This window comes from Hydractinia symbiolongicarpus, chromosome 3, assembly GCF_029227915.1.
Source record: "Hydractinia symbiolongicarpus strain clone_291-10 chromosome 3, HSymV2.1, whole genome shotgun sequence".
NCBI classification, from domain to species: Eukaryota; Metazoa; Cnidaria; class Hydrozoa; order Anthoathecata; family Hydractiniidae; genus Hydractinia; species Hydractinia symbiolongicarpus.
In genome coordinates, this window is record NC_079877.1 from 19,829,783 (window position 1) to 19,844,674 (window position 14,892).

Genomic DNA, 14,892 nt, shown 5'->3' on the forward strand with positions numbered 1-14,892 from the left:
TTATGTTTTTCCACGAAGCACCATTTTGGTTTGGTTTTTGTCTAAAAATCGATGTTTACAGTATGTGATATACTTGAACGTCAAAGGATTATACCTCGTCCCAATGCAAATTTATGTTTAGCATATACTTTTCGATTGTGAGTGTCCCTAAGAACTTTGACTTCGTTGGAACTTTTAAACAGTAGATTTTATATATAACATCCCACTGCTCATTTTAAAAACTTTTAAGAACACAAGGAGATCCTTAACTTTCCCATGCTGCTTTTAATTGTGATAAAATTGCTAAAAACAAAAGAATGAAACAATACCTAATCTAAGAATAGTCCAAGTTTGTTGTATAATATTTCTTATTTTTTGTTGACCAATACAACATATATAATTTTGTTTTAGGAATAGATATATTGATGTCAGCCATGATGAATATTCTTCTGACAATGAAAATCACCATCAATTAAAGAACACAGGAGATTCATTATGAATCCTTATAATATTGGAAAACTGTTAACAATGGGTATATATCTATATATCAAATGGATGAATATGATATCAATATAACTTGTACTGATAGAAACGATTTTCACGTAAAATGATACAGATCGAAACAAGAATTGCATGTTAAAGGAGGTTCTGCTACAGACTGCAAACCAATGAAAATGTCATGTTAACTTATGCATGTGAGTAGAATTTGTATATATGTTGCTTTTTATATGAGAATCTTCAGAATTGACCTAGTTACTAAAACTTTTTTAAAGATTTCAAATTATTAAAATACTTTTAAACATAGTTGACAGGGGCATGTGAGGGTAAATAATATGCAGACATGTTAAATGTTTTGATGTTATTTTTCTGATTTCTAACTCTTTTCTGGCTTATTAAACTACTTAACTTTTGTGGAAATTTTTTAACAATAAAATTAATGCTTAATAGAAATTGGTGCAAAACTACACCAGTAACCTTAATATTAAACTATATTAACTTCATAAAGGGGTAACTACTATATACTTTTTGTAGTCGTTTATTATGCGTTGCTATCTTACACATGCTGCTTTTGTTTTTGAATTTGCAGGTTGTTAACACAAGCTGTAATTTTCCAAACAATAATTTTACGTTGCACTGCTGTTGACTATCTATTCATAAAATTGTCTTGTAATGTAATTTTTTGTTGTATTATTAGCTTTTAGACTTATTGCATATTTTGAAATAAAGTAACTCCCCAAATTTGTAACTTGGCGATTACTTGTACTCGTATTAAATGCGTAAAACGTAAAAAAGATGCTTAGATGATAGCAGTGTGGTATGTCATTCAAAGGAACTATGGCAACGCTAACCCTGTTTCGAGTCTAATTTACCAAACGGAGCTTTCCATCCGCATGTTTTAGCGAGGATACCAGTGTTAAACTACGGAGGTTACTTTAATTTATTGGGCTATAAAGACACTTTCGTTTCTAATCTAGGAAGGATCTTTAATAACTAAAAGCCTCACTTTTGAAAAGATTTTAGCTCCTTTTATAATAAAAACACAAATCGCCTGCTTTACCTTGTACAACACCACAACACTTGATATTACTTTGCCAAAAAATCTGTCAAATTTTGCCTAACCAGAAAAAAATCCTAGATCCGCCCCTGATAATCTCACTTCACCTACTATGAAACGAATGCAACTCCCACTAATATTGTCACGGGCCTATACTGTTCACAAGGTTCAAGGAAAAACGTTTGATATAATAATTGTTCCATCTGCGCGCGAAAGCGCAGATGGTTTGAAATACCCTTGATTTGGTTATGACTTCAATTAGTAACCACGACGAAAAATCAAAGGTTGTGCCGCGGCTGAACTTACCATTTTACAGTTTATTCGGTCTTAAACGAAGTTATAACATTTGATTCAAAAACTACTTTTTTGCCCGCTTTATTCCTTTAAAATGTTCAAAGTGTGGAATGAGCAGTACGCTAAGTTATCAGCACATGTTATCATTTAAAGCTTTAGTTAAGGTGCGACAATATTTGTATATGGTTTTCGTCGCGTCGTAAATGCTTTTCGTCGTGTCATATTTTTCTTCATGGTGTGGTTTTTGTCACATTGTATCTTTCTTTGTGGGGTGGTTTTACGTTTCGTCAAAACGTATTTGTGTTAGTCGCGGCGTTTTTCACTTTGCGGGGTATTTCACTTCGTAGTGAAACATTTTTATGCTTTTTTAACACAAAATTACTTAATTTATGTAGCGCTCACAAGAAATCCAAGTCACATGAATAAAGTGCGGTAAAATAAACAAAATTTTTAGTGCTAAAAATTATATTCTATTTTCAAGTTAGTATTACATTTGTGATTATAAAGAAATATCATGTATTGTGTAAGAGTTTTATGTAATAATTTATGTTTGTGTAGTTAGTTTACTTGATCTTTGATATTTTCATCAGAATCCATTTAAACTACAAAATAGATAATAGATTATGGCATGCTAATATGTATAGCTAGCTAAATCTATAGCTAAGAATGTATGGTTTATTAAAAAAAATGACAAAAATAACAGCTTCAAGAAATTAGTAATTCCGTGTTAAAAAAAGCATAACTATTTTGCCACAAAGTGAAATACCCCACGAAGTGACATACGGCACGACGAAACATGAGTTCACACGAACAAGAGTAATTCGCCACGACAAAAACCAATACGCTGCGAACCCCACCACGAAGAAAGATACACGACGAGAACTATTACGAGTCAAAGAAAACCACACCACGAAGAAAAATACGACACGACGAAAAGTGTCTTATCTTTCAGCCAATAAATTATCAGGATCGATGTTGTTTCAACCAATGAAAACAGACATGTGGGAATGTTCGGAATTTAAAATTCCGATCGCTCTACACGCGAAACGATGTCCTTTAGTGATATGGTAAAGATCTACCATTTTTATTTTGGCACATTAAGACTAACAATAACAATATGGAAAAAATCGAAATTTTTCCTTGCTCATCGCATCACCGCCTTTATATGCGACAATAAATACCAGAAAATACGATCTCGTTCCCCCGGGACTTCCTTTCGTATTCAATAAATGCACTTTGAATAGAAAAATTCAAAAATTTCTCATTCCCTCCACTACCGCTACATCTAGGACCTTAGACTGAAGATCCACTTCCCACATTACAAGTAGTGTACCTTTATACCGAGTTTTTTGATAGACTTAACATTTCACTTGAACTGTTCTGTTACTCTAATCGTAAAATACGCAACTAATAGTGATGTAAGTAAATCAGCCATCTCAACAGCTAGAATTGTGTTCTTGTTATCTTTTTTGGCCTTATTAGAAATCCCTACCAAAACTGTTATCAGAACCCCTAAAGAACTACATAAGGGACTTTCTAAAAACGATTATCTTCCTTGTTGAATGCTACGGGCATCTTCTTTATATGCTCGAAACGTAACGTACTTTTATTGCCTCTGAAAAGATCTATACCGGAAAAAGTTTTTTTTAAGCATATCATCAAAGAATAAACCTAAATTTGTGAATGCTTTTTAATAAATTATATAATGCTGTTTATTTTTGTCCCAACAGATAATTGTGTCTTTGTTAGGCTGGCTAAGTACAGTACCATCAACAAATCCTAAAAAAAGAAAAAACATTTTACATGTAAGATGTAGTTTATGTAAGACCCGGAGTAGACTCAAACCGGTTTGAGCCACTTTGGTGCATGGTGTGTTTCTTAGGAATGTTTACATGCTTTTTTATCCCTTCAGGTAAAGTGAAGCTCACTTCTGAATGCATACAAGGTTTTCATGTAAACACCTGGAGTGAAATGCGGTTTTCAATTAGTGCGCACGATTGAAAGTGACAAAGACAATAGATTTGCTTAAATTTAAATTTAGATTAAATTCAAAACAAAGTGAACCATTATACATCACACGGCAGCGTGGGATTTCTCCTTGTGTACAAGGCTTATAATAAGCTGATGTTTTCTTCCTTTCCTCAACATTAACCTACCCTTATAATTGTGTGCCACCATAAATGATACGGGATGAATTATACCTGCATATTGTTGTTCATCATTTTTTCGATTTGTTTCGAATCCATCTGCGGTACTTGACCAAGCATAGCCATCAATTTTTGTCCAACTTCATTATTGGCTGGTGTTGTATCGTTCTGCAATTGTAACAAGCATGTAACAATATTGACATTTTTACAGTGTAATGAATTTTAAAACAAAACGCATTCTCAACAAACATTTTCCTGACTTTTTTTTCACTAAAATTCCAGACATTTTCATTTTTTAGCTATTTTCGCCTAAAATTTCACTTATTGGAACGTTACCCTAAATGTTGTAAATATAATGACGAGCATATGGAATGACTAAAAATATTGTAAGAAAAATTTTGATATTTAATCCTGACAATATTGTAAGAATAAAAATAGTTCCAATTAAATATTTGAAACTAAAAATAATTCTTCACATTCCTGGTGCACACCCTATCATGCACATTTGACAAATTAGACGCTACTTACAATAACGTCTTTTACATACTGCAAAACATTCTTTAATCGATCCACTAAGTCGTTGGCTGACCTACAATAGGAATTAGTAAATTAATTGATTGAATATAGGACTTTACCAGCATGAGATGATATTCAAACATTTCACCTTGAAACATGCTGCACACCACTGAGCAAGCTGGTCGGTTTTTTTGAACCACCCTTATTCCTGGCAAATGTTTGAACTAAACAAAGCAAAGAAACCCAAATTGATGCCTGCAAAGAAGTCTGTTTAAAAGACAAAACAAATGAGACAAGCATATAGAAAAACGACAACCTACTTGCAATAGCTTCGGGTTCGTAGGACTTGATTTCACATGGCACTGGTGTAAAAATACTTCCTCTCGTGCCACCAGGTACACCCATTAGAGAGCTATCTCATGAAAAAAAAATAATCCAGAGACACAACTCACAAAACCATTATTAATTTTTGCATGTCTTGAAGCAAATATTTAACTAGATATTTCCATAGAAATAATTTTCATATACCTGACATAGGCTTTTGTTGTCATGTGTCCCGTTTTAAGTTGAGTATCCAGCGTAAAATGAATTGGGTTTGCACATTCGATGGAGTAATAATCATGAATGAGGGTTGAATGTCCTGTGACATCGTGACTAGTGGCAAACCTGAATAAAGTGGATAGAGCTTACACTTTACTTAAATACTACATCCATTAACAGATTAAATAACTGTATGGATTGTTATACTTAGTCGTGAGTGAAGGGATGACAAAATATAAATGTTTAATACACCTAATATCTTTTTTAAACGATTTTTGCTAATCTTGCACTCCCATGGCTATCATCAAAAATGTTCACAACCTAAAGTCCTTGAAAAAATAAGTCAGTCAGTCAGTATTTTTTCCCTGGAATTTTCTTATCAGCAAAAGTAAATTCTTTTCCAGAATCAAAAACAACTTAGTGTCACTTAAGTTGCTTCTTCAACTGCTGTGCTATACAGGTGTAGAAGAGCTCCAGGCACACATTTAGGTGCCATTGAAAATTGATTGGTGGTAAGACTATCTGATGGCTGTGATTTGACACATGTAAAAAAACCACAACATTCAAACCAAAAGATAAAATTGGCACCAAGATTGGGCTCGAAGCTTCAATTGTTACTTGTTGATCAGATTATATACCCTGGTTTTTAATACTAAAAAGTGTATAAAACATGTGACATACCATCCAACAATATCCTCTGCTGGAGAAGCATATTTATACAATTCCAGCATGGAACTGGCATATTCTTTATCAAAGGCAACCTAGAAGAAGGGATACAGGAACTTGATCATGGACAAGTATTCAAATAGTTACAGGAAAGCAAATAGATTAAGATTTCCTTAATGTTTATAGCAAGATAGCTTTAACCTTGAAGGAAAGCTTAAATCTTGCAGGTGGTGTTTGTTGTGTTGGTGTTTGTTTGGAGAAAGCAACCATCAGTATATTGTGCTAGATTTTTGGGGAGGAAGGGGTGGATGGGGTGAGGAATTGGTTAGTATTAAAGAATCTTGAGGAATGTCAGTTTTGACTCAGACTTAGAAAAATATGTGTTGCTGGGCGAAATGTTATTCTTAGAGGGAGCATTTAATAAATGGTAAACAAACATTATTCACAAGACCCAACCTAATATTGGTCCAAGTTTACTTCATAAAGATTAAAGAGTTCCTTTATACTTTATTGGGATAAATTTTTCGCTGGGATTAAATATGTCCCTTTAAAAATTTGTCCCTGCGAAAATTTGAAAAAATTGCTCGATTCGCGAAATTTTAAATTTTTGTTTTCCTTTGTTTTCAAAGTCTGAGGCTTTCTTCTTGTAGGCCTAATTTTTTTAACTGAGTACTGAAGATGAAAAAATAAGACTAAAATGTCAAGAAAGTTGTTTCAAATATCTAGTTTTAGCAGGTGTTATATTTTCTAATGATTCTAGAAATAAAACAAGTTTAAAAACTACTTAATGAAGTACAATAGATATAATTTCAGCTGGTTTCGCTTGTTTTTTTCCGACTGTCTTCACACGTAGGTCTGGTTCTGACAGCACCGTTTAAAAACATCATTCTGATGTCACCATCTCGTCGCGGTTTCTTGGATGGAAAAGCAGACGAATGTTTACTCTTTTCCTTTTTTTTAGCTTTTGATAGGGAACCCGCATCGCAAGATTTAATCAAAAATGATCCAAGAATCTTTGAGTTTCAACAAAACTAGAGATAGATAGATAGATAGATAGATAGATAGATAGATAGATAGATAGATGTGCATATTTTACATGGCTAGCCTCACAAATATTGAGGGATATACCCTGTCTATTATTTCCAGGAGGGGCCATGGCTTAGATGGAGAGTCCTAGAGTATTTAATGCCCATTTTGAGTTGCCGGGAGTTGTCTAGTAGAGCGCGGGCTCTAATTGGGTCTGCGTAGCTCAAAATGAGCATTAAATACTCTAGGACTCTCCATCTACGCCATGGCCCCTCCTGGAAATAATAGACAGGGTATATCCCTCGATATTTGTGAGGCTAGCCATGTAAAATATGCACATCTTTCTACAGTGTGCCATCTCTCCAATTTCTCTCGCATGGCTTGGGTTAACCAGGGGCTATGGTAACATTCACTCGCCCATGTTGAATCACCGTCAAGAGGAATTGAACCCCAGTCTCCTGCACAGAGTACGAGAGCTATAACCACTAATCTACAGCGCCACAAACCCACTACGGCAACTACAGTAACGCAGATAAAGCTTGCAAAATGATCAAAGAAGTTCTCAAGCCGTACATAGAAAAAGTTATTAAAGAACAAGAAAAATTATTAAATTTACCACTTGATCAAAAAACCTTAGTCAATATGGATGTCTTTACTGGACAAATGACAAAGAAGTCTTGGATCTGTATGAGAAAGAAAAAATATTGAAATAGTCTGCATTCCTACTAATATGACGTATTTACTCCAACCTCTGGATTTGACCGTAAATGGTTATGCAAAGAAGCACACACCTAAAAAGTTTTACGTTTGGTATACCGCTCAGATTGGTCTGCAACCACATGAAGGTAAATCGCTGCAAGACATAACCCATTGCAACTTACCCGCTTGAAGCTCAATGGATGGTGGTTTTATACAATGATATGACCAAAAAAGGTGGCAAGAATGTTATTAAAAACGCCTGGAAAGCAGCAGGTATCACTAAAGCGCTTGAAGCTCGTGTAGAAGGTCTCGAATCACTTGACCCTTTTCAGGATATCGATCCTTTGCTCTCAGCTAATGCAGATGATCAACCGAATTTGAGTTCTCTTCCCAGCCCTACGGATAAACAATTGAAAGTTGCTTATATCCCACGAAGTGAAATAGTAGTGGATGAATCAGATGAAGAATCAAAATATGAACCAATCTCTGGAGATGAAGATGATGTTAACTTCTCTTGTACTGCGTTTGACGCTTTTGATTAACAATTAAGGTTCGTTTCGTTTTTTATTTAGTTGTGTTTATTATACCTGATGTTATAGTTGTGTTGAAAGAGCTTTGAACTAAAATGCAAAATTACATTTTGTGTTGGTGTAGAAGTGACCAGTGTAACAAGGGTCGATGAGACAGTGCCATTCGGCCCCACACCCTTTTGACAACTTTTTTAAAAATTGCTATTATGACCTCATTCGCGAAATTAAGTCCCCGTGAAATATTAGAACATCCTTCATCCGCGAAAATAAGTCTCCGCAAAATGCTAAAATTTCACGGATAAGCTCAACTGCAAAATTAATCCCTGCGAAAATTTATCCCATTAAAGTATCCCACTGATTTAACTGTCATATTTACCAGAAATTAAATGGTAACTGTCAAAAGCAACTAAAAGTTTACCTTTGTCTATTTACTAAAAATCCACATAAAATATAAATCACTAGCGTATAATGTTATTATGTGAACGTCTAATTCTGTGATTTCACTTTTATCAGTAACTTTCTCTTTTCACCGGCAACAATTGAAGGCTATGACATGATATCCTGAGCCTTACATTTAAGATGTACCATATGACTATTTTATTGCTACCCAAACTTGTGCACCTTACAGAACACACAGCCCAAACATCACTGGGCTCACACATCACAGATGAGAAAAATGTTGCGCAGTAGGGTGTGACATTTTAATCTATTGTTATCTTTGTAATCATTCATTAAACACCAAACAAACCTATATTTTTATAAAACTAGATAGGCTTGAAAATATTTTTAAGAAAATTTTAGTAACACAACGTGCACTCTCCTTCACAGATCCAGACCTGTCAAGTCTCCCGCGTTTCGAAAAGAAATGCTATCTCCTGCTCACATTTTAAATATTTGGCAATTCTTACGCATTTCTCCTTTTTATCTCTCCAGTGACTGATGCTATTTAAGATGCCAGACAATTTAAATTATTCAGTGATAATGTATGCTACATATAATTTAGTTTATTATGGTAAATAATTCTTTTTTAACATAATAAACGATATGGCTGACTCGTCCGAACGTTTGACTGTACTTACGAAGACAATGTTAAAAGGATCTCTCAAATACAAACAAAGTACAGTCCAGATTGGTTTTCTCAAGATAATTTGTGAAGTTTTAAAGATGTCAATACTAATTCCAAGCTAAGGGGAGACAATGTAAAATCTGCTGAAAAGATGTTTCATATATATGGCTTATAGTCAAAACCATAAAGTGGTGAGCAGAGTTGCCAGACTGTCGCTGTAGTTGTTTGTTTAGATAATCACATAATTAGAGGATGGTATATGCTTCTAGCTACTACTCCAAAAGAAGCTATAACACACGACAAAAAACATGTAATTAAATGTTGCTGATTTAGTTAGAAATGGATTATTAAGTTCATATATATGCTTAATTAACCTGTAACTTGTACATAAGACTGGCTGAAATAAAAGGCAAATATACATCTTTTTTGTTTAGCTAGCTACCTCTTCCTGCGTTTCCACATGGGGAACTGTAAAGCAATTTGTCACTTCTACTACACCATTGTTTAAAGTGCCAAGTAAAGTTCCAACTACGCGCTTTGCTTCTTCATTTCTCCTTTCATAACTGTCCACAATCGCAAATACAGCAACTGGGTGAATATAAACTTTAGTGACACATGTAGTTAAACTGGCCGCCATTTTGTATTAGGAAAAAGAAATGCGCTACGTGCAGGACAGCAGACGGACTTTCGTTTTGTTTCCCGGATCACTTCCTGCAACTTTGATCCCAGGGCCAGAAGCGTTTTTGATATGAGGATGAAACGCGTACGCGTGCGCGTTTTAACCTCATGTCAAATAACGCTACAGGCCCTGCCATCGAGGTTGCACTTCTCGAGCACTATCTATGGTATGCGATTGGTATCTGGCACTGGGTATACTTTAAAGGAAGCAACTTTCGCGAGGCGAAAAAGTCGCGAAATTTTTTGAATTTGCTTTCGCGGATGACCCATTTGGCTATATTTCGCGAGAATTAACTTTCGCGAATAAGGCAATATAAAAAAAAATGAAGAAGGACACTAAAATCGTTGTAATTGATTGATGTAGAGCTATTATATTTTAAAGATAAAAAAACTGTTATTTACGTAATAATCTTTGCTTCCATTTGTACGTCATTTTATTATTGTCTTGAACATTATTAAAGGGGTCACACTTTATATAGCATGCTTTAAAAATAAAGAGAGTTCTTTCGTGACTTTTGTTTTACAAGCATACCTATTCATTTCAAACGATACTCAAAGGAAAACCCTTAAAAAAGCATGTTATATTTTTGTAGTGTGACCCCCACCCCAAACAAAAAAAAAAAAACACTAATTTTTTGAAAATTTTGTGAAAAAATAACATTTTTCGCGGGAATTAACTTTCGCGAATGGCTCAAAACCAGATATTTCGCGGGAATTAACTTTCGCGAATGAAGACTTTCAGTATTTTTCGCGGGATTTTACTTTCGCGATTTTGCCGAAGAATCGCGAACTCGCGAAAGTTTCTTCCGCGAAAGTTTCTTCCTTTAAAGTATAGGCTAACTTTTGTAAGAGGTAGATTCTCTCCGTTGCAAAGGCTCTTTGCACCACAGCAGACAGAATCTTTCGCAAACTTAAAATTTCGCGACATTAACTTTTGCGAGTTTAGCCAAAATTTGGAAAAGTTTCTGCACTTAAAACAAAAATATTTTCGTACAATTCTTCCCAAATTTCCCAGCCATTTGCCTCCAAACTCTTTGCTTCATGTTTACATTTGTTTACAGCGCTTAGGTATAAATCAATGATTTCATTGGATAAATTTCAATTGATCGACAAAAATCCTACTTTTGAATTCGATCTAATTCGACCGCCACGAGGACGACGTCGATCGAAGAATATTATGCATTGTTCTTCGTGTGAGTGGAAACACGCCTTTAAATTACGTTAAGCTTCGGCGGCGCACATTTTCCTTAGAGACAGTCGGTAGTTTCAATAAGGTAGACGGTGGTTTCATTGAGATGGTCGGTGGTTTCATTGAGATGGTCGGTAGTGTCATATTGTCAACCTGGTGCATACCAAGTGGCCAACTTGGTATGCACACTATGAACAATAAGAGCACACTTTTGTAAATATTGAGTTAGAGAAGATTACGCTCTGAATATAAAACTGGCGACGAGTATTCAAGCAGTATAATTTACATTATGGCAGTTGCTAATCTAACTATTCCTAATTTTTTCGATACCAACGACGTTACCACAATCGCAACAAGATGGCTAAAATATAAAAAAATATTCAAGAATTTATGTGTGGCGCTCAATGTTAAGGATGACAAGCAAAAACTGGCTATGTTATTAAATTACGTTGGGGAAGAAGTATACGATATTTACGATAGTTTATTAGTTTCTGGCACCGATGAAACACTAGATAACGCATTTGAATTATTTGACACACATGTCAATCCGAAAACGAACGTAAACTATGAAATTTATATGTATAGATCAATGATACAGCGTGAAGAAGAAACTATCCAACAATATTTTATCAGACTGAAGCAACAAGCCCAAAAATGTGAATTTGGAGCAGCACTCGATACCGAGCTAAAACGTCAACTCGAACTCTCAACGACAAGTAACAAACTGAGAAAATTCAGAAATCCTACCTTAACTCTAGCACAGTTCCTAGTTTACGCAAAAACATTAGAAGACACAAACACCCAAGCTATTTTAGTGGAAAAAAGCGACCAAAAGGATATTACACAAATCAAACAGGAAGAACTCAACCGCATCGACCGATCAAAGGAAACCACACCCGGGTAAGAAAAACTTTAATCTGCATAAAAAATCTTCAAAAATATGCTTTTACTGCGGTGGCGAATATCCACACCAAAATAAATGCCCAGCAACTAGTAAAACCTGTAATAATTGCCACGAAATCGGACATTTTGCGAGAGTGTGTCGTTCCACAAGCGCAAGCTCGTACCGCAGCTATTATAGACGCAACCCCAGGCCACTAAAAACGTCGATGTCGATACGTTCGACGAAGAGCAAGTCGCGCGGTTGTTTTCAATCCACTCTCCTGTTTTCAGCATTGCCAAGTTCCATTGCCGTGTAAAAATCGAAAAATTTCCTGTCAGTGTTCTGATCGATTCCGGGTCTGCAATAAATGTTTTAAACATGACTACTTTTAACGCTATTAATAGACAGTTCAACGGAAAGTTGAGATTGAGAAAAACAGATACGAAAATTATAACATACGGGGCGGAAGAACCATTAATATCGCTGAAAGGCGTTGTCACGATGTTAGTGGAAAGTTCAACAGGAAATTGAACGACTCGAAGGGTTAGACATCATAGAAGACGTAACTGGCAAGCCCACCCCGTGGTTGAGCCAGTTAGTAGTAGTACCGAAAGCCAATACCAGCGACGTTAGGCCATGTCTAGATATGCGAAAGGGTAATACCGCGATAACCCGCACAAGATACCCTGCACCAACGGTCGATGATTTGCTCGTACAGCTTGAAGGAGCCACATGTTTTACCAAGCTAGACATGAATGCAGCGTTTCATCAGCTGACCTTAAATGAAGACTGAAGATACATTACCTCATTTCAAACAGAAGACAAAATAAAAAGATACAAACGACTCATGTTCGGTGCCAATTCAGCATCAGAAGAGCTTCAGCATGCCCTGCGTACAATTCTATCTGACCTGAAAGGAGTCGCCAACATTGCTGATGACATCATCGTTTTCGGAACAAACATTGAAGAACACGACAGCAATTAAAAAGCCATTCTAGATAGATTAACAACTTACAAAAATGTATTTTTTCGAAAGAAAACATTGAATTTTACAGCTTTATTTTTAATGCGAATGGCAGGAAGCCCAGTCCCCTCTAAGGTAGATTCCCTTCAAAACTTAAAACCTGAGAATCAAAAAATCGTACGCAGCTTTCTTGGATTATGTAATTAATTGAAACGTTTTATTTCCAAACTTTAGCACAAAAACTCACCCGCTAAGAAAATTGCTCAAACAACACGCCGAATTTATTTGGACCGAAGACTGCGAAAGCTCATTCCAGGCTCTCAAAAGCGCCATCACAACCGACTCGTGTGTAACTTATTTTAATAACGAAAAAGAAACTATTATTTATTGTGATGCAAGCAAAGTGGGAGTTTCAGCAATTTTATTACAAAAAACGCCTGGGCACAAATATGCTAAAGTTATCAGCTATTCATCAAGATCACTCACGGAAACAGAACAAAAATATTCGCAAATGTGAACGCAATCGCCTTTACCTGCTGGGGAGAAAATTCGTTATCTACAACGATCATAAACCGATTGTAACCTTACTACAAAAACCGCTGTCCACTCTACCACTACGCATCGAAAACATGCTTCTGAGTATCCAAGGTTACCATTCGATTTAAAATACGTCAAGAGCGAAGACAACATCTCGGATTATTGTAGCCGTCACCCTGTCTCGAAAAGTCTTCCGTCCGAAAAAAATGAGAGATAGGTAAATTTTATCTCCGATATATCCACACCCAACGCGATCACTCTGGATCTAATAAAAACCGAAACCGAGAAAGACGAATTCTTGCAATGCCTGATGACCTTAGTTTTAGAAGGTAACTGGCATATTTTAAACGAAATTGATAAACATTCACATCTTAAAAACGTCAACTCCACCCACCTGAAGTTGTTTAGCAGTTGGAAGTTTTATAGAGATGGCGGTAGTTTTATTGAGATAGTGGGTAGTTTCATTGAGGTGGTTGGTAGTTTTATTGAGGTGGTCGGTAGCTTCAATGAGATGGTCGGTGGTTTTCATTGAGTTGAAGATAGTTTCATTGAGGTGGTTGGTAGTTTCATTAAGATGGTCGGTGATTTCATTGAGATGGTCGGTAGTTTCATTAGGATGGTTGGAAGATTCATAGAGATAGTCGGTAGTTTCATTGAGATGGTTGGTAGTTTCATTGACGATAGTTTCATTGAAAATATTTGAGATGGTCAGAGAACACAATAAGTAAATTGAAAAAGGCGGGGTTTTTCCTAACAGTTAACAAACAAGATGGCGGTGGGAAAAAATATGACATTAAGACGTGCATATTTGGAATTGACCCATTAGTGACTTTGTTCATGCCCTTGTCAAAAGGTATAAACGTACTGTGAAATACCGCTGTGAAAGGGAGCTTCTTGTTCAAAGTTGCGTTGCAATACAAAGTGCAAGATGAAGATGAAGTTGCTTCGTTCGTTCAGTGTAACGAGACACTGCTAATATTTAACTTCCGAAAATTGACTAGCAAGAGTCGGTATTCGCGGAAAAAAAATCAATGTTTGAAGATAATAAATTTAGGACAAAAATTGTTGCGAACAAAAATTATTGCGTTTTGACAATAATTTGATGATCGTTGGGATTTTATTAATTTCCATGACGTTTTTTTCTCAATAAAAATATTTTTTATGACTACCCATGCATTTAAGTATATACGAGTTTAACTAACTCGGCAAAAATTGACCACGCAAACGATATTTTTTACAAATAATGGAGTAAAAATCCTTTTTTCTCCAACTTTTGCGACATTAATTGTTGAGTTTTTGCATGTTCTCAATAATTGTGAGTAGACTTGCAACAAAATATCCGAAAATTTAATATCATATCGCTGCTTTCGACAGAAATGTGTTCGAATGGGCAAAAATGTTTGATTATGGATGTCATTTAGTGCTCGAAAATATAGCGTCGCAAATAAAACCTTTCTTCTAAACATGAAGACGGGGTGCATGTACTTGTGAAAATGGCAACAGTGGATCTCCTTGCAAGTATAATACACGGCATGGTCTGCAAAGTTGTATAGATCTGACAGCTTTTACTTTTATAAAAACGAATGAAGAAAATTCGCACTGTTCGAGTTAAGTCGATTATTG

General features: G+C 35.5%; 1 protein-coding gene across 1 annotated transcript; it reads right to left on the minus strand.

Annotated features, from left to right (window-relative positions):
• Positions 1-3,504: 3,504 nt before the first annotated feature.
• Positions 3,505-9,691, minus strand: LOC130636134 (eukaryotic translation initiation factor 3 subunit F-like). Its single transcript, XM_057445758.1, has 8 exons — positions 9,461-9,691; positions 5,713-5,792; positions 5,020-5,157; positions 4,812-4,903; positions 4,640-4,715; positions 4,504-4,564; positions 4,030-4,143; positions 3,505-3,607 (listed from the first exon to the last, which is right to left on the minus strand). The coding sequence occupies exons 1-8, from the start codon at positions 9,653-9,655 to the stop codon at positions 3,527-3,529; spliced, it is 837 nt and encodes a 278-aa protein (XP_057301741.1). The 5' UTR covers positions 9,656-9,691; the 3' UTR covers positions 3,505-3,526.
• Between the last annotated feature and the right edge of the window lie 5,201 nt (positions 9,692-14,892).